The sequence below is a fragment of the Cygnus atratus genome, chromosome 3 (assembly GCF_013377495.2).
Source record: "Cygnus atratus isolate AKBS03 ecotype Queensland, Australia chromosome 3, CAtr_DNAZoo_HiC_assembly, whole genome shotgun sequence".
Classification (NCBI taxonomy): Eukaryota; Metazoa; Chordata; class Aves; order Anseriformes; family Anatidae; genus Cygnus; species Cygnus atratus.
The window spans coordinates 47,503,225-47,531,028 of NC_066364.1; the positions used below are offsets into that span (position 1 = coordinate 47,503,225).

Here is a 27,804-nt window from a genome sequence, read left to right on the forward strand (position 1 = left end):
CTCACTACATCCTTTTTCAAAAAAAAAAGCTACGTCATTCTATATCAATATTGTTCTCTCATCAAATACCTTTGATGCTGATTCAGATGAATTTCTAGTTCTGTACAAAGATTTCCACCATTTTTTCCCTTTGCAAGGCAGTCTGGAATATATCACATTGTTTTATAGTAAGCTTCTGATTTGAACAACTGAAAATAACAGCTATATAACAATCAAGAACATTTTTTTAAGCGCGCTTATCAAATATGTAAATACATATATTCATTAAATCATTGGGGGCAACTAGATCTATGAGAAATCAATAAATTATAAAAAATAAAAAATACATTTTATTTTCTTGACTCTTCCAGTCCTTTCTAATATGCAAAACATTTGTTTTAAAGAAATTAAGTTTAGCAGTTTGCCTTTTGTTATTTTGGCAAATAAAAGTTTGTTAACACTATTAAATATTTAAAAGCAAAACAGAAACAACAACAACAAAAACAGCCAAAACATTTGTAGATGTTAGTTCTGCAAAGTACTCTTTATCTAGATTTATAAAATACAGCTTATTCCTTTCATTTATCCAAGTAATGCATTCTGTACTTGGTTATGTTTGCACAATCGAGTTTTGCTCAGAGGATCTATATAGGAGGAATATTTTATGTCTTTGAGTTTGTCTGTAAATGAAGGAAAACAGCTTGATTAGATTCCTGTTTATGTTTGAATGTCTGCAGATCCACACTGAAGATTATTTGAGCTGTCATATTGCCTATACTACGTGAAGGAGACAGTTATGGCCATGATTTTATGACAGGTTTTTTATATATTTTTAAGGCTGCTCAAATTCATAAAGCAATGTGGCCAGTGTTCTTACTATGGATGAAGAAGCAACTTCCTGAATGTTTGTTGCATTCGGTTCTCTTCAAATGAATAATTCAATTTGAGGACTAAAACACAGATAAATGTGTATTTTGTAGTCATACAGTTTAATAGGGATAAAATGGATGCCAATACAAATAGAGGAGTCCTACTTGCAATATGGCAAACTCAAATGACCTTAAATTATGTAGTTTACAGACAAATAGGCTTTAAGCTGATAGGTTCCCATTTAGTTGGGCTGAAATGTATTTGCTCCTGTAAAGAACAATTTTAAATTTAGATCGCCTTCTGCTGATAGTAAAATGAGTGAATGTAAATAATGTTTTATTCCTTCATTATTTGTACATTTCCTCTTCACTAGGAGCAATGATGACAAAAAATCTAGACTTTCAAATTTCTTGCAGAATATTTAGGTCTAAACAGCTTTTTTTTCTAACAGTCCCATATGTGTGCTCTAACACTGTCTCTCCTCTTACATCAAGATGTCGATTAGTCATTTTTTGAGTCCTATAACCAGGTATCTGTGTAAAGGTTTCTCAGGATTCTCCATCTAGATAAGAGTTCTCACACCTACTTGCTACCTGAACACAGCCACTGCCTTTCACACAAAGATTCAGTCCTATGACATGAATATTTAACTAAGAAAACTGGGTGGAGTACTTCTAACACCCAGGTGTGGCTATGGAAGCCCATTTTGATTCTGTGTCAAATTACTGGATTAAATGAGTTTATTCTATCACTGCCTTTGCCATATTCCTGAGACAGCAGATATACAGATCCAAAAGTCCTCCTGCTCTTTAACTCGTCCTACAAGATGATAAGCTAGTCGAGGTCTAGGATATTTTCAGTTTGGGATTCCTCATCTACTTTTTCAATTTCATTTCTGCCTTGCTCAGAGTAATGTGAGCAATCCAGCCCAGGTCCTCATAGCGTTTCTCCTTACAGTGCTTTATTTTCTCAAGAAATAACAAAACTGCCAGTTATAAATTGTGCAAGCAAAGCATTTTATACTGCCGCTTGATAAACGTCCAGTACCAAGTAAGTGAGAAAGCAGGTGAAGAGTAAGACAACAGAATTATCAGTCTGTGGATAGGTGAGAGGAGCCTGCCCTGAGGAGAGCAAGTCTTTGCCTTAAGGTTCACCACAGTTTTCAACAGATAAGTCCTTTCAGTAGTTAACCAATCTCCTCCCAAAATTTCAGACAGAAAGAAGAAAAGGAATCCTTCTTCAGCCTGGAATCAAAAAGCTAAACAAAATCCTATAGCCAAAGTCCTACCAGTGAGTCATGCAGGGGCCGAGAGTATTTGCTTTTCTATGTTTTCTAGATGAGAACAAAAAAAATCAAGAAAGCACTCAACCTACTTTGTGCAAACGCTTGGGAAAAGGGAAGGGGAAGTTACATGACATTTTAGGATTTTCTTCCTTTGAGCTAAAGGGCAGGTACAGCAAGGCAGTTACTAAGGAGGAGACTGGAAGGTGGAGGTGGGCTTGCTCTTGGTTTTGTTTTGTTCTCTTTTAAAATCTGGATAGGTCCTCAACTCTTTGGAATAAGCTATACCTTCCTAGCGGAGTAAATGTTGCAGCAGGACAAAGTTTGTTTGTATTACCAAAACAAAGTAAAAAAAACACCATCAGGGAAAATATTCTGCTCAGTGTTGTGCTGGACGTCAGAATTCTTGCTGGAGTTTCTATCAGCTTAATTACATTTATGTCCAACTGTTGTGTCAAGTAATGTACTTTAATTGTATTTTTTTGTGTGTGTTTGTTTGTTTTCTCCTTCCTCTTCTTCAGTATAACCGTTGTGTTCTCTACCTTGTAGAACTCCTGTCATTCCTAGTGTGGGCAATATAGCAGGGGTCACTAAATCTGGGTTTCACGCCTCACTAGTACTGTGTGTTCAGTGCAGATAATTCATTGCTGCCACATGATGCTTCCAGTCACCCTCCTCCCGACGGGTGTGACTTATTTCCTTGAAATAATGGCACTTTCTACCTCCAAGGCTTAACGAGTTGAATCATATTCCTCTTTTTTCCACCCCTGTTACTAGGAAGATAGGTACAAAATCCCATGACAATCTCCATATAATATTCTTCAACAAAAAGCTGGCATTTACTTATTCCCTTTTCAAATAATCATGCTTGCACTTACTCCAGTAGGGCTACTTTTTAATCATGATGCTCCCCAATGTCATTCCGGCAGAGAAGAGAGCCTCCCATGTTTTAAATTTTAAAGCATAACTTTTAACCTCTGTAAATAACCAGATTTGTCTGTGACAGCCACCTGCATGCAGTGGGCCTCTAAGGCACTAATTTATGGGAAACCTGGAGAAATAAATTCCTATGGTTTAAGTGAACCAAAAATACAGCAATAGAGCTTTTTATAGGCTAGAGTAGATATAAGAATTTTATTTATATTTTTATATACGTAGATGGATTTATATATATTTGCATGTATGTACGACTTTATTAAAATCTGGGGGAAGTTTTCCATGAGCCATGGATTTGGGATCACCCTCCTGATGTATTTATATGAATTGAAGCGAACAGTGTACAGAGGGAATGGAAAAAGATCAAATGTGGTGAAGCATGGATCACATGAGAGTTCTCTTGACAAAATTTAGAATAGCTACATTATTCATTGTCTGTGTGGCTTATAATATGGATTTTAATAGGATGTTATTGTGCTGGCTGCCCAGCACATAATTCCTTATTGTGGTCAAAAAGTCTAGGAAAACATGAGAAAGTTATAAAAGTTCATCTGAGTTGCTTTTTTTTTTTTTTTTCGTTTTATCCTATCTATGTAATTTGTACCTATTCTTAGGCTTCAACCATACTGTTGTTTGGGCAAGAAAGTGATGTTAATAGGAAAAGAGCACTGAAGTCTTTGCTTTGAAATTCATGGAGGAAAAAAAAAAAAAAGTAATCAAATTTTCAAACCAAACCAGTTGAGTAGGGTGGAGAGATGTGGGAAGGGAAAAAGAATGCCTCATTTTGTCCTAGCCCTGCCAGCATTTCTTATATGGTTGACAAAGGATTTATACTACACTTGGCAAATATTTAATTTGCTCTGTCTGTTGTTTAAACTTTTAAAGTTTTTATAGGATGCTTAGCTCTGAGTCATGCTATGTTTTGCAATAGTTCGAGATGATTAATACTAAAATATCCTTTCAGAATGATTTAGTTGATAAATATGCAATTCATAATTAAAAAACCAACAACACAACAACCAAGAAGAAACAAAATGTAAATAGTACTGAAGTCATCATGGAAGCCAGAAAGTACAGAACTGGGACAAAATTTAAAAGGTGACCACTTAAGTCACACCGATGTCTCCCACAGACACCTGTGCTCAGAGAAGCCACTGTATCTTAAATTACTTTTCAACAGTATTTGGTGAGTAGTGTCATAAACCAGTAACCCGAAATGATCTGGTAAAGTGTTAAGATCAACAAAGGACTGCAGGGAGAGTAACTTGGAGATAGGTTCTGTCAGTAGGCTTTCCATTAAGGGAATATTTAAGAGCATGGTCTACAGATGTAATAGCAGTGTTGACTACCATGAGTATATCTGACAGAAAGGGATGCTCAGTGTCATGTAGACAAGGCAAAACTGGCCCCAGCATGTACCGACAGCCATTATGTAATACCACCTGCTAGCAAGAACCCACATGTTGTCCTCTTCTTCCTAAATAGGATGTTGGCCAGGTCTTCCTAAAGAACAGTGCTAAGTAGCTGAGGAAGACTGAACTACGTTTTTGTTAATTCTTTCAGCTTAAATAACTTATGGTACTGTCTTTTAATATGAATATTTCTTAGCATTCACACTAAAAACTAGAGAAGTAGCAAAGCCCCTGTACACTTCTCATAGCGCATGGGTACCAGTGTACCTGCAGGACAGCCACCTGCAGCTGTAAGTCAACACTGGCAATGCTTCACAGGCTGGCGGAACTCAAATATCATGTCTGCAATAAAGAAAAAAAAGATAAACATTATGAATTTGTGTACATTAGGCACTTTTGCTTCTGATGATTGCACTTCATTGCTTTATCTGTGTCTGCGCTTTGTCAGGGCCTAAGTAAGAGAGGGAGAGGGCACAAGAGGGATACCAGAGAGGAGAGAAAGAAAGGATGGAACCAAAAGAACGCCCAAACCAAAGTAACAGTAATTACTTGTTTGTAGATTAAATTCATAGCAGGTAGGAAAGATATCAAAACCAAAACCAAAGCAGGAGTGTTCAGAAGACACAGTAAGCTTCTACGCTTCTCTAGGACTCTACCAATGGGGTCTTAATGCAGATCTGATTTATTTTACGTCTCTGGTTAGAACTACTGTGGTAATTGCATCCCCAGAAATGTAAGCCATGCATACTAGAATTTTCCTTCAAGCATGACTGATGCAAGGTATACAACAGAGTTAAGAATTACTGAGTTAAGTGTATCCATAATAATATGTGCTTTTGGTTAAGCATCATTCTGCCTAGATTTCCCAGGACACAGCAAGCATAGATAGCACTGCAGCAGAGATGCTCTGGATACAAAACTATGGTTCTTTCACAGAAAAAATGGCTAGGTGCCCTCTATTCAACTGTATTTATTAATAATGAAGGCAGAGGAATCCAGCAGTCAGTTATATGTGTTCAGTCATGTGTACTGTGTAGGGAGAGACCAAAATTCTGAGAATTCCAGATATCAAAATGCTTGGACACCAGGTGCACTACAAAACTATCTGATTATTATGAATTGGCTTTGTAACACAGCACACTGAAGACTTGCTCATCCTTTTATCTTCCAAAAACTCTTGAAATTTAGAGGTAATTAGAGCACAAGAGAGGTTCTCAGCTATCTGTGACAGAAGCTCTCTGAGCATTGCTCAACACAATTACTTCTCTGCTTAATAAAATACCATTCTGCTGACTAGATGGATGGCATCATTGCAATTTCCTTGTCATTCCACTTTTTTCCATATTCCCAGCTTGTTATACCTTTTATCCCCATTTGAACCACAAATTCATTTCTGTATTAACTTTAAAAGGTTTTCATTTCGCTATTTGCAACCTGGCTTAAGACACCAGCTCTCTTATTTCCTAAAAATAACCTCTAGGTTATGTCCAGTTTTTGCAGCTGGTTGAGAGAGTCCTTGAAAACATCTTACATGCAGTTTAAAAGAAAAAAAACATTAACATGTATCAGACAACATACATTTATTTACTCTTGGCTGGCAACTTAAGACAGATGTCACTGAGAGCACTCTCCTTCCAAACACTTAAAACACATCTGCCTTGAAACAAGAGAATTATAAAGAAGCCATGTCCAACTTCACATTAGACTTGCATCACACATAGTCTTTGTGTTGAGCTACACTTGGAATTTAATTTCATTTTAGTTATTACACGCTCCATGTAATGCTGTGAAGAAATTTAGGAGATGCAATGGGTGAAAATGTGTTAGAGATGGTTAGCGACTGCTTAAAAGACAGCCACACGAGCAGTCATCCTGTATGTCTGATAGTGCTGAGTTCTTCAGAACCGAAGCACTGAATAATATGCAGCCTGTCCCTAAGCAGTGAGCCATTCATGCCTTGCAAAGCAGTGAGGAGGTCTGTCGTCAGTGATCAAATATGGACCGTGCGTAATGAGCCTGGTAATGGTGACGCGGGAGCACACTCTGGGCAGTCCAGTGTTATCAGCGGGCACCGTTTATCTACCCCACCTTCGTGTATCATCATGCCAAACACCCAGCTGGGTAGCATTTCAACATCCCACTGGTGTTGCTCATGCTACCATGTAAGTCTTTCTTAGGATGACACCAGGCGCTTTTCCACCTTCTTCCCAAAGGGCATACTCCTCCCTTTTCTCTCCCTCGGTAAGTACAGTCCTGTGAAGTTGCTGTTTGAATCACTGGGAGTTTGTCTCCGGCCTCCATGCGAGGCTATTGTGTAGTGATCCGTGTGGAGAGCTGCAGACTGCTTTGCATCATGCTTTTCTTGTACCACTTCCACACTTGTGCAATGTGTTGGAAAGGTTTTCGGGACCTTGGCAGTCAGCTGTGCTCTCTCTCAGGGTGTAACCGTATTTCCATTTTGCCATGGTACGTGATCAGGTGGCTCAGCATATCCACAGCACACCTGTGCACCCTCAGATCTGCAAAGATCGCAACACAAAGCTTTTAGTAAGAGTTCACTCCTCCTGACCAGGCTCTTGCTCTTTTATACTCTATATAGTGTATGGGACAACTAGGAAAGTGTGTGTATGTACATAAATGATACACGTGTAATTTACTGCTCTGCAGTTCTAACTGCAGTATAATAATGGGTTTGCACAGGGCAGTCACGAAAAACTTCATCTTTCTGGTTTTATTGTCCTGAGAACCGAATTACAGTGAATATGCTGGAATGCTTCTTCACTTATCCCTTTAAAACAAGCACTCAGTCTGCCATAGCTCGAGATCTGCAGTGGAAAGAGTGATCCACTTTAATAAAGAATTGCCTAATCTGTTTCAGTGAGAATTAGAGATTTAAAAATAATTCCATTCCTACAAACTAGCTTTGTTCAGATAATTTTCAAAAGCAGAGTGGGTTACATTTCAACAGATAAGTTTTGAGTTTGTTGTGGTTGCAAACAGTATCTAAAAATTTAAATAGAATATAATGTTTTACTCTACAAACGTTGCTTTTTAAAATGGGACATGACAAGGTAATTTCCTCTAAATTACACCTTATGACATGCAAGCAAAAGTACAACCTCTTTCCTTTTCCCATCTTCACCTCCCCCCATTTTTTTCTTCTCATTTTACCTATTTGATTTCTAAGGTATATTTGCTGAAAAAGAGCATTGTCTAGGAGGAATATAGGGATTGAAGAGCCTAGCTGTTGAGAAGTTTGAAAAATCTGAACAAACTACATGGTAAATGTTTAGAAACCAGTATTTAGATAAAAAGGACATCCAGATCTGTTTACTTTTTGGTATTTCTTCTTGAGAAACTTGTGATTTTTAGAAGGCTTATCAGTGGTAGTTCTGAATATGCACCTCCCCTCTTCTCCAGAGGAGTTTTGATTATTTTGCTTCTGGGAATGCTGAGGGTCTGGTTTTTTCATTGGCATGTAGGACTTAATTTTGAACGTATAAGTTTACGGCTCCTGGAGCTGGGAAAAAAAAAAAAAAAAAAGGAAAGAAAGAAAAAAAAAACTTTCCAAACATGAGAAAGGTATATACGTTTTGTGTCCTACTTTTTCTAAGCAGCTGCCCAGCGACAGAGCAGCTCACCCTGCCTGTTGCTGGCTGCTGTTCAGAAGAGACTCATCAGGCTCCTCGTGTGGCTGGCTGGGAAAGCCCGAGTTGCAGCAGAGACAGAAGCTGGAGTCACTTGCAGACAAAAAGGTTAGGTAGCTGGGGGAAGCTGCACGGTGCAGCAGAGATTTCTCTTCCCACCCCTTCCCAGCCAGCTGCCAGGAAGGCGTAGGAGGGGAGTGGTGGAGTAGGAACAGGAGAGAACACACACGCTCCTTGTTTCTGTGGACAGGAAGCACTTGCAGCCTCCCAGGTTTTCACCAGGCTGTCCCAGGTGCCTCCTGTGGCCTCAGGCACTGAGGAACAGTGGAGTGGGCTCGTGCAAAGTGGTCCTCCCAGAGCTGCTAAGGGAGCAGTGCTTTTACCAGACGCTATTTAGAAAGGTTCTCAATCAGTTTGGGCCGCACACAGTAACTCTGGTAGTTAAAACTGTATTTGCTTAACCCTCCTGCTTTTAATGGTTAACTCAAAAAGTGCCTCTTCGTAATGCCTCTTTGTTCTAAGCCACAGGCACCAATGCAGTCCCAGAGTGTGCTGGATTGGCCAGTGTCCAAACTAATATCTTTATTCAGAAATTGAAGTGTGGAATCAATAATCCTGTGTATTTCTTGACATTTCCTGGAAACATTGGTATTTGTGACCTGCAGAGCTTAAATTAGCTTGATGCAATTCCCTATTACATTATTCTTAATCAAAAAATATACATGCACCTGATTTTTTTTTCCTCTTTTTAAGAATACCAGGTAGGAATTTGAACACTCATCCAATTATCCACTGGTAATACCAGTGAGATTCAAATGCTGCTGTAGCTACATCTCTTTAGCAGTTAACATTTAGTAGCCTGTGTGCACAGTAGGTTAATGCAGCATGTCTGTAATAACAGATCCATAATAGCAGGAAAACACGCATCTCCCTTTTTCTTCAGAAGTAATAATAAATCTGTTTTCTGGACAGGTACATATTGTTTATTTTAATGTTTTATATAATAATTACATCTGTTTGGAGCCTAATATAAACATACCTAAGAATATAAGTGCATTTCATTAAAAAGTTCTCTTAGAAGTTTCTGTTGCTTAATGGTAAATATTAAGTGATACTGATGTAATCGTGGGATTAAGAGCAAAGAGTTTGCAAGAGTATTCCACTTGATTTAATTTTTGCCCACTGCAAGGAACCAGTGGGTCCTGAGTCACTCCTATCTTCTCTGTACTGGTTTTATAAAGTTTACTGTAATTAATAATAAGGCAATTCTCTGTGACAATTATTATAATAATTAGTTTGAGGGAATTCTGGGAGCCTCAGGTGAACACTGTTATTTAGAATAAACACTAAATTATAACATTTATAACATTGTAATTCAAATGTAAAATGAGATGTCCGGCCACTTTTATAAAGTCAGGATAAGGTATTTTAGTAATAATAGTTCCCTGCAGTTAATACTCTTCATCTGTGCAAGATGAAAACTCTGTACATCAAAGAAGTTATCAAGGAATGTAAACACTTCTTACGTTTTAGAAGAGGCCTCTTTGAAGCACATGGACTATCAACCCCAGATTTTCCAAAGCACCTGCTACGTTGGGTGCCTTCATACTGGGGGGTTGACTTGAGACACAATTCAGTTGAAAGGTTCTGTTTGTTTAAAGATCCCAAATGGTACCCTGGGATAATTTGTAATGGAAGTTACGTTGCATGATTTTTATCTATTTAATGAGACTGTCTGTGGAGAAGAGAGATTCTATTAATTTCATATTTAAATACACTTTGATTAAATATTGTCATTTTTCATCCTCCTGGATCATTTTCAGTCGTAAACATACATACAGTGACTTTTTCCTATTTCAGGACCGTCACATCTACTTCCCAAAGCAAGCATGCCAAACATGCGGTTCTCTTTGTTGTTAGCTTTATGAAATTTGGGCTTGGTCAGATTAGCAGTCCAATTTGCAGTCCAATTTGTCTTTATTCTTTTGCAGTTTTACAGCCTTGCAATAACAAAGCAGCGCTTAGTAGGACAGCTTTCTGTCTCTTGCCCTGTGTGCCTCTGACAGCCTGTTTTCTACAGTGCCTGAGCTGGGGAAAAACCTTGTGATGCTAGCAAAAGGACTTTCAGTTTCCTAGGTATTGTTTCAGACCATTTCACACAGTGAAAGGAACCCCATTTTTCCAAGTTCCAAATGACATCACAAGTTATCTTTAGGTATTCAGGACTAGTGCCAGTGAAGGACTAAAACACTTGGGTGTTTTACTTAAACTACTCCTAGGCACATTTTCCCTAGACTGAATTAGAACTGCAAGGACTTAGCTTTCCTACATAGTGCAAGCAGAGAGTGAGCCAACCTAAATCCTTCATCTGTTGAGCACTCAGGGCTAGCTAACAGCAGGTTGAGCATGGGAGTGCATTAGAAATGGAGCTACATGCAGAATCGCATTGAGATGCCTATGCTAGCCCAGGAGGAGCCAGCTCAGTTAGCCAGCACAGGGTGGCCACATCAGTGCAGTGTTTGGCAAAGGCTAATAATATCTGTGGCTCCTTAGGATTATTTCCTCTTTGCCCAATAATCATTTAATGTAAAAATGTATAAACTCTCCTGAGAAAGTGTTTTCAGTGTGCCTGATTTCAGAATCACACACATACACAGAATGGCCGAGGTAGGAAGAGACCTCTGGAGGCCACCTGCTCCAAGCCCCTGCTCAAGCAGGGACACCCAGAGCCGCTTGCCCAAGACCACGTCCAGTTTTGTAGGTCTCCAGGACCTTTGTAAGACTCCCTATCTGGGAATACACATAAACTTTACTCTGTGCTTAGCAAAGAAATCCAGACTGCTACTTAAAATGCCTTTTCTTTGATTAGCAAGATACAGAATGGAAAACATAGTGAGTTGTCACTTGTGCATTTTTAGCTGACCTAACTTGCGGGTTTTTGACCGACTGTAAGCTTGGTGGCACTAGTGAAAACTGCAGGGGTTTTTTTGTCATTTTTAAAAAGTAGCTGACTTTTGGTTGCCCATAGAATTTACTGATACTTTTATGAGATTCTTGTACATGCCCTGAAATGTTGCAAAGCTTGTTCAAATGCCATTTACTTTCAGAACTGTGAAGCTCCTACTGACAGCAACAATTTTACATGAAAGCAAGGGGAAGAGATCAAGAGCAGCATTTGATGGTGCTTAAGAAAGAACTGATTTCCAGACATTCATAGCTTAGTCTGTCACACAGACACGCTTAGATGTGGAGCAAAAGAAACCTGTTTCCTATCTCCAGTAATTACACATAAATAGTTAATCTATAAAGAACTGGGAAGTGTTATGGTGAGCTATCGGTCTAAAATAGACAGTTTATGTTAAACCCATACTTACCCACAAACTATTTAGAGTTAGTGACAAGATACTGTGCCTTCTCACAAAACAGGAGAAAGGGACCTACAGTGAATGCAAAAACATTTACACATCAGATTCATTATATTTCTGAACTACGTTCAGAATTAAGAAACAAAAGGAAACGGGTTGTATTTATTAGTTGTGTCTTCTGGTTCCAGAGACCAAAGAGACTTCCAAGCCACTGTCTGTTCCCCTCCAAAATGCTTTTGCCATTTGTCCTCTATTGCTTAACAGACAGGCACTTTCAAGTTCCTGTATCTTAAAATGAAACACAAATAATATAGGTTTATTTTCACTCTTTACCTCAAAAGAGGTGATGTCTTTCTGAGTCTTTAGACTGATTATCTAATGGTACAGCTCTGACCCAGCACCAAGGATAGAAATGCTGAGAGCACCGATGTGAGGTTAACTAATATCAAGCTTTCTCACCTTCTCCTACATTCAAACGCAAAGAATTACTACTACTATAATTTATGTTAATGCTATTTTTTTTTGCATATAATTTTATTTCTGGATGCCTTCCAAGTTCAGGAGAGTTTAAATGTTCTCTCAGTTCTTTAATGTTGAATAATTCCTGCTTGTACTTTTGGTGCTGCTTGTTTTCTGCTTTTTCAAATCCCTTCTTAGTTTCATTTTTTCTTAATATCCTAGAAAAATGCAAAATTAATATACCAGCTCAGGAAGGTGGAGAACCAGGGATGCCTGTATAAATCAATCTCTTGAATCTGAATAAAGGCAGAAGTGATTTTTTTTTCTTTAGCCATCTTAAACATGGATGAGAAAACTTGAATCAAGTTTGTGAGAACCAACGTGTGTGGTATATTTTTCCTGCTGTTGCATATCTACCTTCTAGTATTGCATGTTAATTAATGCATGTGAGGCTTTTGCCCAACACTAACTTCAGAGCTCTTCGCAACAGGTTCTCTGCGTCTGTTGAGGAGCTTGCTGAAGGACTTGCTGCCACCCCTCTGCAGCTCTTCTTACTATCCTCTAATTGAGTCCCTTTCATAGCTATAATTTGTCTGCCAAATGACTTATCAGTTGGAAAGACTCATTTCAGACACTACTTCCTTTTTTGCTTGTTTTTAACTGAGTGCTGCCAGAAGAAAGAAGGGGTTAAAGCGTGGGAGGATTGCTGAGAAAAAAAAAGGGTTTGGTTAATGACACACAGGACTGCATCTCACACACCATAGTTTGTTTATTCTTCTGTAAACAGCAAAAAGAATTATCATCATCATGGTAAGGCGAACGGTACTCTTCTTTTTTCCCTTAAACCCCACTAGAAATCTTTGGGTTCCTACACGATTAATTTTTTAAAATCATTAAATCAAATTGATCTCCAATATTTTTATAGAGTGTCTCTTTAAATAACAGATGCTGCTGTTGACAGAAGGGGAGGGGGTAAGGATTTTAGTGTATGGAAATAACTAGCTTTGGGGAAGAGGAGATGGGAACAGGCATGTCTTTTCTGACAAGCCTGTCTGTTGTTTTTTTTTATCAAATTCCTTTTCTAAATACTGATGTAAGGATCTGTTCAATTTTTATTTGTGTTTCTTTGCCTTTGCTGAGCTTTGTAGAAGTATTTCTATTTATTTGATTTTGCATGATTTGCTTCTTTCAGGCTTACTGTTTGTTGTTGTTGTTGTTCTAAATCTCTCCTTTTGGCACCTAAGAAATAATACGGGACTTACGCTTATATTTATGCTTCCTGAGCGGAGTATTTTCTTTCAAAAAATCAGTTAAATTCGTAGGCTCGGTATTCTCATTATTCTGTATGCTGTTACAAAATGGTCAATTTTTGCGTTTGAACTAAAAATGTAGTTATACACTGAAAAAATAAATTGGAAATAGGTCCTCTTCTCTTGAATACATGAACTGCTTTGCTAAAACATCCTTAGTGGAAAATAGGATACATAAATAGTTTGTGGGAAAATATGACTATTAGGAAAAATTCTGTTCATTTCACTTCACTCTGCTCAGCAGTCTTGTATTTATAGCTCCTTGGTTATTCAGATAAGTTCCCCAATCAATTTAACTACATTCCCTTTATACAGAGCTCAGGTAAAAGTGAAACTGTTTAAAATCCAGCTGTTGCTGTTTCTATGCTATATAAGCATACCAGTCAAAGAGTTGGAAGAGGGAGGGAGTAAATTCCATGCTCAGATGGACTTGTTAAATTTGCAGTGCATTTCTTTCTCTGCCTCTGAGGAGGAAACTGTCAACCTGAAATCTGATACATTAAAAGAAATTCTAAAAATGTTTAGTGTGTGCGTGCCAAGCTTTTGTTACTTGGAGGAAGGCAATGTGTGGGTTAGAGGAACATAGTCTTACTTTTAAAGAAAGTAAGCTTTCTTTTGTGGCGTTGTGAAGGGTCAGCATAAACCAGGAGAAATATTTTACTGAACTGAACTAACTCAAATCTAGTTTACTGATGGTAAGGTAACTGGCTAAGAGTAGAAATTACTTAGGTTAACTTGAAATAAATTGCTTTCTTTTTTTTTCCCCTCAGTAAATTAAAAAAAAAATCAGATCAAATGCTTTGTTATTTTTTTCCCAGGCGTTTTATATAGGAACACAAGCAAAAGCAGCAAGCTTTTATTTCTGTCTACAGCTCCCTCTCTCAGTAGTTAGGGCACTCACCTGGGAAGTGGGAGAGTGGCATGAAATCTTCTCTCTGTAGGACTGGAAGCAGGGAATTGACTGGATCTTGTGCTGCTCAGACTTTTCTCCCTTAGCTTTTATTTGTACAGACTTCTTTCCAATTTTCTTCCTACTACTTTCATAGCACATTGTGCTAGCAATACTCCAGCAGAATTTTCAGCCTAACGAAGCCTGGCGCTGCAAGCATTGAATATTTGAGTCTCAGTCACTGTGCAGAATGCTAGAGCCTGAAGAGTTATAGCTTATTTATTTAAATGTTTTTGGCTAATGCACTTCTTGGGGTATCACATGACTGCTAGAAGTCAGGCTTTCTGTTTCTCATGATTGTGAGAATTATGACACTATGATTTGAAGAGATCCAAAATTCCTGGCATTCCAATAAGAAATTGGAAGGCTCCTACATTGTTAGAATTGTTCAATATAGAAGGGTATCTAAAGTTTGCACGTTACTTGAAATCCAGTTATGTATGGTCTTCTAGTGAACAACAGAGGTCAAACCTACTTTTCACTAAATATTGTTTGTTGCTTTTTTTCCTTCTGAAAGTGAACATACGCTAGCAAACGCACGTTTAATTTGCAGAACTGTTCACACTAGGTATTTCCACCTATTAGCTACCACAGAATTTCTAATGACTAGTAAAAATACTTTTTTTTTTCAGTAACACATGCTCTAAGTGTTTTCAGTCATACTCAATTGACTCAGATGAACTAATCTGACAAACTAACAACCAATTGATCCCTCAAGACACAGCCTGAAGTTCTGATTCAACAAATCAGTCAAAGTTGCTTATGCTTTCTATCCGTTGGAGACCAGCAAAGCACATGTTTAATTACTTTGTTAAATTAGGGGTTTGGTTGTGGCAGCTTACATTAGCTAATGAGAAAAAATAACCAGCCCAAAACAGAGGAAATATTTTGATGCTAACATAAACAGGTATGAATATAAATACAAACAAGATTTACATTTCTTGGTTAAGAAGGCATTTTGCTTTCAGATTAGAACACAGCTTTAAAGATTCATGCAGTATACTTGAAACACCTTCCTGCATTCTGTCCAAGGAAAGAGTAGGCAACTCCTCTCTCTCTCTCTCTCCTTTTTTTAAAAGTTGCCACTGCCAAAGCCTTTGATCAGGGATTTCTGAAATGGCTAATTTCTCAAGGTTAAGAACGCTTAAGCTGAAACACATTGAAGAAGCCTGTTCAGCAGCGAAAGGATACTTCTCGCCCTCTGAAAATCAAGTATTTATGTGCTCTGCTCTGTCAGGTTGGGCCCTATGTTCTCGCATCTTGAGAACCCTGGTCTCTGTGCCCTCTTGCACTGGCAATACTGGCTCATCTACATTTATCTCAGTTAAAATACAAGCTCTTCAGGGCAAGTGCCTGGCCTTTTATGTGTTTTGAAAGAGCTGTATATAATTAAAGTACTTTGTATGAAGAAATTACTTCAAAACAGTTTACATAGGGCAGCTATTTCAAGATCAAGCAAAAATTTCTAGCCTCGTTCCCTGAGGAAACAAGGCTTATGTGACTGGACTGGCTGGGTGTCCCTCCTCCCTTCCATCCAACACCTTTTGAACTTGTTGGACAGTTTAAAGTACATTTGAAAGGGGGAGACGTCTCAAAGATAATTAAGTTCCCATGGACTTTATGAAAATCAACTGCTGGGAAGCAAGAAATCCAGATCCACAGTTCAAATAACTAATTTTTTCCAAGTGTAATCTTGCAAGCCCAAAGGTTGACTGCAAGTGTAATGACTGTCACGTTGATAATGCAATCCCAACTAATTTAGAGGACTGGCAACTATTATTCAGTCAAATATTAAGATGCAGATTGACACCATAATAAAGTTAAATTTCCTCTATTTTGGTATTTTTAGCAGTTTTGAATATGACTAACGTAGTGCATCCTCCTCACACTTGCAATTACTATGAATTTTCAGACAGTATTACTCATTGCTTATTGGCTTGCGTTAAGTGTTTGTGCAAATTTCACATTATTACTGTTTTTTAGCTAGCAATGTTCATTACTGTCTCTTTATGCCTTCTCTATAATTAGCTAGTACTGGCAATACATACGTAGAGTCAAGAAATTAGATAGTAATTGGGCTGCATTACTCATGATAGTTGTATCAGATATAGGGAAATTTGTAGTTGTTTTTGTTATCACAAAAGCACTTTAACTGTCTGAGCTGTATGAAGTTTATGCAGTCCTTGACGTCCCTCTTGGAGTGTTTTGGTTCTACTGGTTTAAAGAAATTAGTGAAGGGAGGGAAACAAACGACACAAAATTTTCTCATTTGCAGATTATTTCATCAACTCTAAACACACATACACACAAAAACAAATTAGGAGAAACAACCTTGAAGTCGGGGTTATGGTCATTGATTTGGCTATTTGACAGGCACTGGGGACAAGACCTTGACGTGCAGACTCAAGATGTTGTTGCTGGTACACTTGCTTACCAGTTGTATGAGCAAAACGCTTAAGAAAGGTGGGCAAAGACAAAGGATCACAGGTATTTTTGTTTGGTTGCAGTATGATATGCTAACTATACATATGAATTTCCTCGTTTGAGGTTTTCTGCATTTTTTCATGTGCTTGGGCAAGCTTAGTTGCTCCGCATCGCTTCGCCAGTAGTAGATAGGGGCTCCCCAGGAACCGAGACCACGTTTCATAACTCCCGCTTGGAGGAGTTTTTATTCGAGGCCAGTCGTTGGCCTGCTGATGATGCAAAAATAAATAACCTGCTGCTTTTTCACCCGGAGGAGGAAGGTAAAAAACGCCCGATTTCTTCAGTAGCCGGAGGCCCAGACTCGCTGTGGGCGGTTGACCTGTTGTCTCCGCCGCCCCCGCGCGGGGCCCTCAGAAGCGCCCGCGTGAGAGCGGCGTGGTCCTTCCTGTCGAGGCTGTTCCACTTCACAGAAGTCATTAAGCTTTAATTAGAAGACGACTAGTTCAGCCCTCATTAAACATTCAATACTAATTGAGCGCCCGGGGAGAGCGCCGGCACCACGAGGCCGCGGAGTCACTCTCACGCCGCCCGGGCCGGGGCCGCCCCCGCCACCACCCCCTGCAGCCCGGCCCCCGGCGCTCCGGGCTCGGCCGCCCTCAGGTGTCCCTTCCCCCGGCCCTGCCCGGCCCGGCTCGGCTCAGGCGCTCGGCAGCGCCCCGCCGCGAAGGCTCAGCGCCGTGCCCGGCCAGGTGGAGCCGCTGCCCGCGGCGTAGGGGCGGGCCGGGCCGGGGCGGGCCGGGGCGAGGCGAGGCGGAGCGGAGCGGGCAGACGGCCGGCGCCGGGCTAGCGGCGCGGTGTGGGGCAGCAGCGCCGGGCCGGGCGGTGAGTGGTGGGGCTCGGCTCAACGAGGCCAGGCACCCGCCTCGGAGCCGGGCGACGAAGGGGAGAGGCGGCCGAGGCAGAGCTGCGAGGGGGTGAAGCCTGCCGAGGCTCCGTGCCGGGGCGGGGAAGGGCGGCGGCAGCCGGGGGGAGCCTTCCCTGCTAACACCGGGTGTGGAGGGCGCTGAGGGGCGGCTGGAAGGCGCTGGGGCAGCCCGGGCACGGGGCAGGAGGCACGGCCGGCCCCTGCTGCAGGGGTTCTCCAAATCCCTGCTTGGGGATGCGCGGCTCGAAAGGCGGTGCTGGTCGCGGCGGCGTTTAAAAAGTGCTAATGTATTAAAATGCAAATGCCCTTGTGTGCTCGGCTGGGCTGTTGCGTGTTTCCTGTTTACCGCGTTAATTAGAAGTTGTAAGGGGAAACTTCGCTGCGAGAAATGCAGGGCAGCGTTTGACCCAGTAATGCGCGTTGAGTGATGCAGTGGCTTTTATTGTTTTCGGCTTTCTAACCCAAAACACAAACCAAATGCGTACAGGACTTCATTAAGGAAAAACGAAAAAAGTGTAACACGGCTTACACCTTTGAAACTCCTGTCTATAAGCAGAAGCCTCAGATCTAACAGCCAGCGTGGAAAGAAAAGTTAAGCTCCCCGCTCTTTTTCCGACACGTAAAACTTTGACCAAGCGTTATGTGTCCCAAATCCTGCAAACTCAGAGATGCTTTCCTCTGTTACTTTGCATGTTATTAATTAAATTGTGCATTAGTTTGAGATCTGGGACATATAACGCTGGTGTTGTAAGGCAAGGTGAGCATACCTGTAAACAAGCACAGGCTAAAACCTACTGAATCTTGGGATTCTAACTGTTCTTGAATTGGCTTGTTTGTTTTGAGAACTCATATTTTTCAGTAAGCAGGTAGGTTTTTTTCTTGTTTGTTTTGCTTTCCCATTTATCATATCCTTTTAATTTCAAGGTGGTATTAACACATACATACTTATTAAAGAAACGCGTTTGGCATTAACCAAATGTTTTGTTTGTTTGTTTTTATAGTCCACCTCACAATTTCCAGATTGTTCGAGAGAAGAGCACAAAAAGAAACCGGTTTTGGAAAGACTTGGAAATTTGTTTGGTACAGGGAAAAGGAAAAATGTCAAAAGTTCGTTAGATCACACTTCACATTGGAAAGGGGAGAGGTTGGTTTTGCCTCACAAAGTGCAGCCAATATACTGTAGACATATAAAAGAAGGACCTGAAGCTCTTCCAGTACAGAAGCAAGTGAGAAACGGGAGTGGCGTCTCTGAGACACAGGAATATAATTTCAGTGGGGAAGTAGGATCTCTGTATCACGATACGATTTCAGAATGGAGTGGTAGAGGAGTCTCTTCTGACAGCGAGTGGTCGCCAGATTGGAGCAGCAGCAGTGAAACCATTAAAAACTCTTTCTTTGAGAGTAGCCTGAATGTGGAAACGTTGGAACCAGAGAAGGAGTCTGTCACAGATATAAATAATTCCACAACTCCAGATTTTATAAAAAGCTTGAGGAATTTGTCTAGTGAAGATTTAGAAAAGAGTATCTTAAGCCACAAGCAGCTAGTGAACACGTGGGTGTCTGAGGAGCCTGGGCATGCAACGTCAAAGGATTTGCCATACAAGCTGGAAACTGTGGCAAGTGAACGCCCACATTCTGCTAGAGTGCTAACAGTTGATATCTATCTTAGAAAAACAGACGAACTCCTTAATGAACCTGTGACTGTTATATCAGAAGAAAGTTGTGGTGATTCAGACACAATGGATAAGAAATCTGCTAATAAAAGATCTGGAAAAAGAAGAAAATCTCAGTCATCTAGTGATATTCCAAATGGAGAGAGAAACCAGACTGAGAATACTGCAAGAGAAGATTCCGTTTTTGAGGATGATGTCCCTTCTGAGGTGTTTTCAGACAAGGTTATAAACTCGGAAAGAAAACTGAAGTCTCCTCAACAGACTCCTGAAAGGAATTCCTTTTCCCCAGGTAATAACCCGGACCTAAAAGTTGTATCTTCTCACAAAGGCACATCCAAAAACGAAACTGACAAATGTAAACAGCAGATCTCAACCACGACCCCCGCAAGAAGAAGATCATATAAAAAGAACCAGTTGGATGCTGTTCCCACTTCCCCTACTGGTTTGAAGAGTCAGATGAAAGATTACTCCTCAAAAAGGCAACCTTTAGCATCAACGGAGAGTACCCCAATGACAAAAAGAACTTCAGTGGAAAAGGGAACTACACCTGGGGCTTTTGGGGAAGACAGCATGGAGTCTCCTAAAGCTTCTTTGGCCGATAAGACAGAAAACAATGCCTTGGCGTCTGCTGAAGGCAGAAATGAAACCAAGACAGGAAAACATGGTAATGATTCTGATGGAAGAGCTTTCTCGCGTACCGATGGGATTAAAAATGGAGACCTATGTATGTCAGCTGAGAGACAGACAAGTTCTGATTTAGACAGCTTGAAGCTGAAGAGTTTGGATGCTTCCAAAATAGTCACGACAAAAATTAGCCTGTAAGTAACATAAACTACAGTTTACCTTCTCACCGTAGCTGTAATTTTGCCTATATTTGTATTTAAGATTGCATAGGAGCACTGGCTATGTATTTGCTATTTAGGTTATTTTCAACTAATTAAAAACTGGGGTTTGTTTGTTTGTTTGTTTTGGATCATATTTACAGTTACCACTTAACAAACACTGTAATATGCATGTGTTAGAAAAATAATTCTTTCATGTAGAGGCAGTTTATGTCAGTTTTGTTATATGGAATAATGTAATAAGCATAAAAGCTGCGCTGTCGTCATTGTTGCCCCTTTTGTTGCTCGGATTAGCTCAGCTCTCATTGACCTTAATGTGGTTTTGCTGTTTCCAGTCAACTGAGGATCCGGTTGAAGATTTTGTACATTAAAATCCCCGAATTAGGAATGTGTTCAGGTTATGCTTTGAAGCAGCAGCAGGTCTGCTCAGCTGTTATTTTAAGAAGAAATGTAGGATGCAATGTAGAACTTACTTGGTACTTCAAATGATATGGTAAATCCTACTCCAGAAATTTGAATACTTATGACAGCGACTAAATGGATGTGCAGGATGAAGCATGTAAATTCTTACGCATGGGCATAACATCAGGTATTTGCAGAATTATGCATCTGTTAGTTTGCAGAACTTGGTTTTAAAGAGGTTGTCCTCTGTCAAGCAGATGTGATCTGCGCTTTCCTTAGTGTTACAAAAAGGCGGATGTGTTTGTTGCTTGTGCTGTTATCAATAGTCTGATTCCAGCTATTGATTTCCTGGGTTCATTATAGTTTGGTTCTACGGTGAATCATCTTACTGCGTTTGTTATTTCTGTTGTTTGACTTTCATGGGTACGTAATAGCAGGATTGCTGTCCTCTCTCTGCTGTATTGATTTGTAGGTCCTGTCAGAGTCCACCTGAGGGACACGGAGTGTTCAGAATCGTCTTCCTCTTGTGTTAGAGGGTCAGGAGAGTTCAATGTTAGAGCTTAAGAAGCACACAGGCTTCCAGCTGTGCTTCTCACATCTGTGAAGTATAGAAGCTTTAGGAAAAATAGGAACATATTCTTTGCACAATTTGTGAAACCCTACATCTATTTTGCTCCTTTTTAACTGAATTAAAACCACCTCATTCTGATGGTTTAATTGTGGTACTTTTGTGCATGGTGATGCTTTGCCATCTGGCAGCAGAGACCACACATCTTAATCTCTGAAGTTGTGTACCTTTACAGCTTTGAAGGAAAGTAGCCCGCATATTTTTCTCTTTGTGTCACTGTCATTAGTGCTGATAAAGTTACCAGTGCTCGCATAGCTGGATTTTGTTTTCCTGAGTATCTGCGTGGCTTGCTGTACAGGGAATTATCTTCTGCTGTGCTCTTAAGGTAATAGACGAGTACCCCTTCTGACAGCTTTCATTCTGATGAACAAACAGCCTGTTGTGTTTCACCTGGTGTTGTGGGCTGTGTGGCACTTGGTGCCCTGACTTCAGCTGCTGCTACAAGAACTTTAGCCCAGGGTGGGGACTGCCCTGGCGCTTCAAGGTTCCTGATGCGCCCAGTAGATACTATTGCACAGTACTTGGCAGTTTCTTTAGCCAGAGGAATTGATACGGCCCAATTACCCGGTGTAATTTGTGGTCATTGCTGAGAACACATGAACTAGGAACCTGGATGTGAACTAAACTGCTATAAAATGGGAAAGGAAAAGTGTAATGATGCCGTTACTAGAAGGTTTGTTTGTGTTCTCTTCTTACTGCTTTGAACTAGAGAACAGCTGCTCTTTCCATTTTTAAAGGTTAAAAATTACCCTTAGATACTCCACACCTTTTCAGTTTGAAAAACACTGATTTACTCAGGGGCTCATTTGACTCCTATAAAATGGAATAACCAAAGTAGTTTTCACTTAAAATAAAAATACATAATGTCTGTTACTGATGACATTGTGCCAATTCTGGGCATCAAAATACTTTAGGGACATTCTCAAAAGAAGTTGGTTTTGCCGGTTCTCTGCAAGCAGTGATAGCATTTTCTCTCTTCTCCTTTTATGTCTGTGTAAAGTGGGACTTGGAAGTCACAGGATGCTTTGCTTTTAGCTTTTGAAAGCAGAATTTACCAGGTCTGAGATTAAACTTAGGTTTGTGTTACCTCTTATTCAGCACATAAAACCTCAGGCAGTAGTTACTTTGATGTGCTTCACGAAATTCTTGGCTTTAGTTGTCATATTTGATTTTCAGACATGTTTTTTTAGTTGCCTTTGTGTCTATGCCCACTTGTTGAATTTTTCTGCTCCGTTAACATGCCGTTTTTCTTTGCTTGCCTCAATCTGATGTTCTGGCATCAGTTACATGCTTGACAAGGTCGTTTGGACAGAAAGCTTCAGATATGAGTCACCTTCCGTTTCTGACTGTGTTAGAAGAGGGTTAGCTGCTTGCTTCCACAGGTAAACTGCAAGGTATAGCCTAAGAGAAGGACATTGGTATTCCTCTTGTTCTTGCTTGTTCCTGGCTAGCAAACAGTTTGCAGATCAGCAATGGGTGGCAGGAATCAGCCACACCAGGAGGTGTGTAGGAGTGTTTGTACCATTACTTGAATCCATCTCTCGGTGTTTTCCCCCCATACTGGATGGGAGACTTAAAGGCTACTCAATCAGCTTGCCCTCCTTTTAAACAGTCTTAGAAGTTGAGAGATGCATCCTTCAGCTGTATCGTAAATCAGCGTTGTTCAGCGTGGGGAGAGGTGTAATGAAAGGCTTAGCCACACGAGGCCAGCCCTGCTGGATGGGGCTCCGAGGCTGAGCTTTCCACTGCTCTTCGGGCTCAGCTGTTTGTCTGCTGCTGTGCAGAAATACTGACGCGTAAAGTACAGGCTGCCGAAGCAGTTGTTAGTGTAAATTTGCAAAGCTCGAAAGTATACCTTTGAGGTGTCAGCTGCTCGTTTCCATAAGTTGTAGGTGCGGCTGATAACTATCAGTGTTAACTGTTGCACTTGTTTGTGTCAAGGCGTACAAGGAAAGAAGGATTTTATTAGGAAGATGCGTGTTGGTCCGTTGAAACACGTGTATTGGTGCAAGTGATGGGCTGACAAAAGGATGGTGTGGGAATGAGGCTGTTCAGATCCCCAGGCTGTTAGTGACACCCCTTGAAGTACAGGCAGAAGGAAAGGAGAAGTACCACCGTTGTGTAGTCTGTTGTTCGGCGGGTGAAGGTGAAGCCTGGACTGGCAGGCTTAAGTGTAGGCTGGCAGGAGCACAGCCAGCAGGTCGAAGGAGACGGGGTTTGGTGCTCGTGAGGCTGAATTTGGGCCGCATTGAGGAGTGCTGTCTTCTCTCCCCTTCCAAATCTGTTCCTCAGGCACAAGAGAGATGATTGCAAACTGTAGTGAGCCTGGTGGCGGGCTGCTAAGAAGGTGGTGGCACTGGGGTACACCATGTGAGGAGAAGCTGGAGCACTTTGGTTTGTTCAGCGGGGAGAAGGATTTGGGTACCATACTCTACCATCGTCTCTACCTATCTCCACAGGCATCAGGAAGGCAGAGCAGCTTCTTCTCTGGCATGCACTGAAGGGACAATGGCCGTGGTTGCAAGTTGCAACAATGCTCTTTCAGTGGGATGCCAGGCAAGAATAGTTCAGAGGGGCCGATCTGCTGCAGTGCTCCTCTAGTGAGTTTGGGAAGTACCCATCATGGGAGATACTCAGAACTTGGTCAGACAAAGGCATCGGTAGCCTTGAAGCTGCCCCTGCTTGGAGCGGGAAGCTGGACTAGATGACCTCTAGAGGTCCCTTTCTTGTACACGTTTTCAGAAAAGAAAAAAACACCATAAAGTAATTTAACTTTGAAAAGTTTAGGGAAAAACAGTCGTATTGGAAATGAAACTTAGGGTCTAAATATCTCAAATTTTATGTTGTGTGATACCTTCCTCCTCTCAGAAGGATGATTTCAGTTTTCCAAGTGATTTTTATTAGCTTCTGTTTGAGGTATGGCCGGTCAGTCACCTTGTAAGTTTGCTCTTTCCTGTTTTATTGGTCTCGTGTTCTTCATGGGAGCCTGCCAGCTGGAGCAGGCTGGTAGCTACAGTGAGCGCTGTCAGGAAGTCTTCTAAAATACCTGGAGATTGTAACAGTTACTTTCTGTATAGTTTCTTAGGCAGCTCCTTTTGGGTTCCTCCTGGTGTGGTGGTAAGTTTGTTCCTTGTGCTTTTCCCAAGAAAAGAAGCTTGTGCAATGGTAGGATTTATTTCTTGCTTGGGCTGCGTTTCTCAAAAAAGAGGAGAAAGGAGTATTTCCGGTACTATTTTTTTTTTTGTGTTAATTCACTCGTACCTCCCTACTTCATTAGGCTAAAGAGCTGTCTGGCAGCTCCGTGAACAGTTTGTGCTGGAAAAAAAGGAACAAAACACGTGAATACCAGAATCATTGATAGAGCTTATCAGGCCCCTGCAAGCTGATTTTTAATCATCTCCCACTGTTTTTAGTTTTGTTTCTGCATATCCTCTTGCTGCTGAATGCCTCCAGTTTCCTTTTTGGAGAGTAGCTCTGACTTTGAGGTGACAGTGGGCTGCTTGGCACTCCTTGTATCGGACTGATAAATTTTGAAGACATGTCCTGCTTTTTCACAGCTGCTCATATTGTTCCTGCAGCAGCAGGTGACGCAGACAAGTGGAATGCTTTTTCCTGGATCTAGGTATTCAGATGAAGGAGGTTTAAAATGGTCACCCGTGCATCAGCAGCCTTCTGCCATAGCATGCAAGTACTTTGCGCTGTGCCCTCATTTTCCAGCCACTCTGGTGGAGAAGTCTCTACAAGTGTTTCCCAACTCAATTCTTGTAAATTCAGCAGGGTTAGTTTACACAATTTAAATTGTTAGCTGACTTTACCTGAAGGAAATGGGAGAGTCCTCACATGTAGTGTTGGCTTAGCCAAATAGTGCTGAGCACCTGCAGTGGATCGGGGACTATGATCTTTTCCACCAGCAATAATGAATCCGGAAGAGGTCTTTCACTTGATTTAAGGTTGCTTCTGCAGGACAAGGACTGCAAAGAATCTGAGCAGATGTCTTCAGAACTTGTTGGAGAGGTATATTCAAATGTTAACCAACTCATTATCACCTTAATGAATTGGGATTTGTTTCCTAAGCTCTGTAGGGAATTGCATGTGTATAATTTATTCTGCCTATTCACTATTAAATTTTAATGTCTGTCAGTCATAAGTAGTTCTCTGCCTCATTTGCAGATGCTGTAGGCTGCTGTGTTTCTGTTTTACAGAGCATTAAAGTATTAGGTGCATGTTTGAAATGTATTCTTATTTAGCGTCTAATTTATTTTTGCTGTTGTTCACGTAGCTGCTCCTTTTTAAATTCCTTTTGAGATAACGAAATTTAAACTGAATGTGACTACGGAAAAAATCATTATAATGCTGCATTTTATTGTTTTAAAAACTGTTAAAAGTCTTTTCAAGATTACTGAAACTTATATCACTTTGCTTCCTGTAGTCCAGCCAAGCCGAAGAACGTAGAACTGAATTTTAAAGCGCCTACAAATCAAGACAGTTTAGAAAGTGAGCAGGATACTCTTGAAAAACCAGTTAATAAAACTAATAGCAGCATTGCCAACAAAATCTCCTTGTTTGAAAATAAATGCGCTAACCAGAGCCAGAGGCCTCCTGACATCTCTGCTTCAAAAAATAGTACTGTACCAAGCACATTTGTTGGCAGAGCAAAGCTGAAATTTGGAAAGCAACCTAAGGAAAGTGAATTGCCTGATAAAACGTTAAATAAGCAAAACAGTCGCCAGAAGATATTTGAGAATGGCACATCAGAGAAAGAAAGCACTGTGGAATTAAAAGGCAAAAATGAAGAAGTCTCTGCATCTCATGAGGATGTTGGGAAGGCAACAGAACTTAAAGTAAAGGCTGCAATATCCCTTTTTAACCAAAATAGCAAAATTGATGCTAGCGGTGTCTCTCTGAAGCATCTTGATCCAGAATTAACCACAGCTAAAAAAGAAAGTTCACCTTTTAAACTGTCTTTGCTCTCACCTGTTAAAAGTGAAAGCGCTCAAGACAATTCCTCTCAGAGAAATAACACAGGCTCAGAATTCCCCAGAAATGAAGAAAAGGTGCTATCAGACACAGAGGTTTTATCACCTAGCAATGATGATAAATGTCCTCTACAATCTCCTCAGGTTTCTAAATCAGAACCTCAGAAGATGGAAAATGGAGATAAAAAGGCAAAGCCTGGAGATTTGAGCTTTGAGGCACTGCAGCAAGATGACAGCAGTCTAGGTAATATATTGGTGTCAGAGCACAACAACGATGCACAAATGAGCCCAGGCAAAACTTACAATGGCTCTGCTGAAGATGATAGTATTTTTGATTCCCCAACTGACATGAAGAAGTTCGCTGAAACAATAAAAAATTTAGACAGCTCAGTTTGTTTACCACAGAAGAAGAAAAGGTCGAAGCTTCCCAAGTCCCCAGCACCCCACTTTGCAATGCCTCCAATTCATGAAGACAACCTAGAGAAAGTATTTGATCCTAGTGTATTTACCTTTGGGTTGGGACTGAGAAGGGAGAAAACACAGGATCTGTTACCAGCCCAACAGATTAAAATGCAAAGTTTGGAAGCGATAGCCAGAGTGAGGCCCAAGCGTGCATCGACAGAGCAGAGCATAATATTTAAAGCCCTGCAGTCATGTAATAGAGACGAACCTGCCTTTACTCAGGAAATAAACGGAAAAGAGATCAATGATGGTACAGATGGTGAAGTTAAGAGATCCCGTCTTGAAAAAAGCTCACTCTTCTCAAGCTTGCTGTCATCTACATCTAAAGAAAAGTTCCTTAATCCTTCTGTGACTTCAGTAAATAACACAACAGCTTTTACAGCTGAGTCCTCAGGGATGCCTTCTTTACAACAGGATGTTCCTGGGCCCTTCAGCATGCCTCAAAAATCGGAGGTAATAAAGATCATTCGTGAAATGCACCCATGTAGGATTCTGTTTAGCTGCTGGATAGCTGTTAATTTTGATTTTGCAATTCAGTGTCTTTCAGATATGAAGTTTCCAAGTTATGTGGAGAAGTACATGCAACCAGATAGCACAAAAAAAGAACTAAGCTTGCCAATGCCTAATTATGGGAACCCTGAGAAAAGTTTTTCCAGCTGGTTAGGGACAAGCAGATATGAATCAAATGTCCCCACTGGTTTATTAGATGTGGATGTAAGTATCGTGTCATTTAAAGTCTGTCTGTAAAGTTAACAACTTACATATTTTCTGTAGACAATGTCCGTACGTCGTTTTTGTTTTGTTTCCCTTTTTAGTGGGATAGGCATAGATTATAGCTAGACAGAATGAGCATGGGTATAGTAGCAGTTTTATTTGATGTTTGCTACACATGAAAATGCGATGCATGTGATGGCATCTGTTAACAGAATTATGTTTCTGTGTGGTGCCCTTATTCTGAGATTCTTCACAAGTATAAATTGTCTATTTTTATTGTAAATTGCTAGAATGCTTTCTGCAAACTTCAGAAAACTTCTATCTACTACTTCTTTTGGCACTAATTCCTCTGTTCCTCCAGTAAGACGTTCAGTCATTGCACCGTTAAATGAGTAACAGAGCAAACTTTCTCAGTCTATCCTTTCTGCTCCCAGTATTCCCATACACTTGGTAGAAGATATATATTCTACAGGAGTAATTTAAGAATTGAATAGTAGTGCTTGTTGAAAGTGCTGCTACAATGGAGGGATGCCCCTTGGTCTGACTCTG

The 27,804-nt window shown here is 40.5% G+C and overlaps 1 protein-coding gene and 1 long non-coding RNA gene across 3 annotated transcripts in view; one reads left to right on the forward strand and one right to left on the reverse strand.

Annotated features, from left to right (window-relative positions):
• The window catches only part of CRYBG1 (crystallin beta-gamma domain containing 1), a 97,357-nt gene that overhangs the window by 36,709 nt on the left and 32,844 nt on the right, over positions 1 to 27,804 (forward strand). The window contains exons 1-4 of one of the 2 annotated variants that reach the window (XM_050709785.1): positions 17,437 to 17,515; positions 18,560 to 20,049; positions 25,533 to 26,994; positions 27,079 to 27,255. In XM_050709785.1, coding sequence (XP_050565742.1) covers positions 19,298 to 20,049; positions 25,533 to 26,994; positions 27,079 to 27,255 — 2,391 coding nt within the window. In that variant the 5' untranslated portion in view covers positions 17,437 to 17,515; positions 18,560 to 19,297. Of the gene's footprint in view, positions 1 to 17,436; positions 17,516 to 18,559; positions 20,050 to 25,532; positions 26,995 to 27,078; positions 27,256 to 27,804 lie in introns of those variants that run through there. The other variant, XM_050709784.1, reaches the window with a different exon arrangement.
• On the reverse strand, positions 6,230 to 14,304 carry LOC126913247 (uncharacterized). Its single transcript, XR_007708041.1, has 3 exons — positions 14,162 to 14,304; positions 11,501 to 11,563; positions 6,230 to 6,998 (listed from the first exon to the last, which is right to left on the reverse strand). It is a non-coding gene; the product is annotated as an uncharacterized LOC126913247 (long non-coding RNA).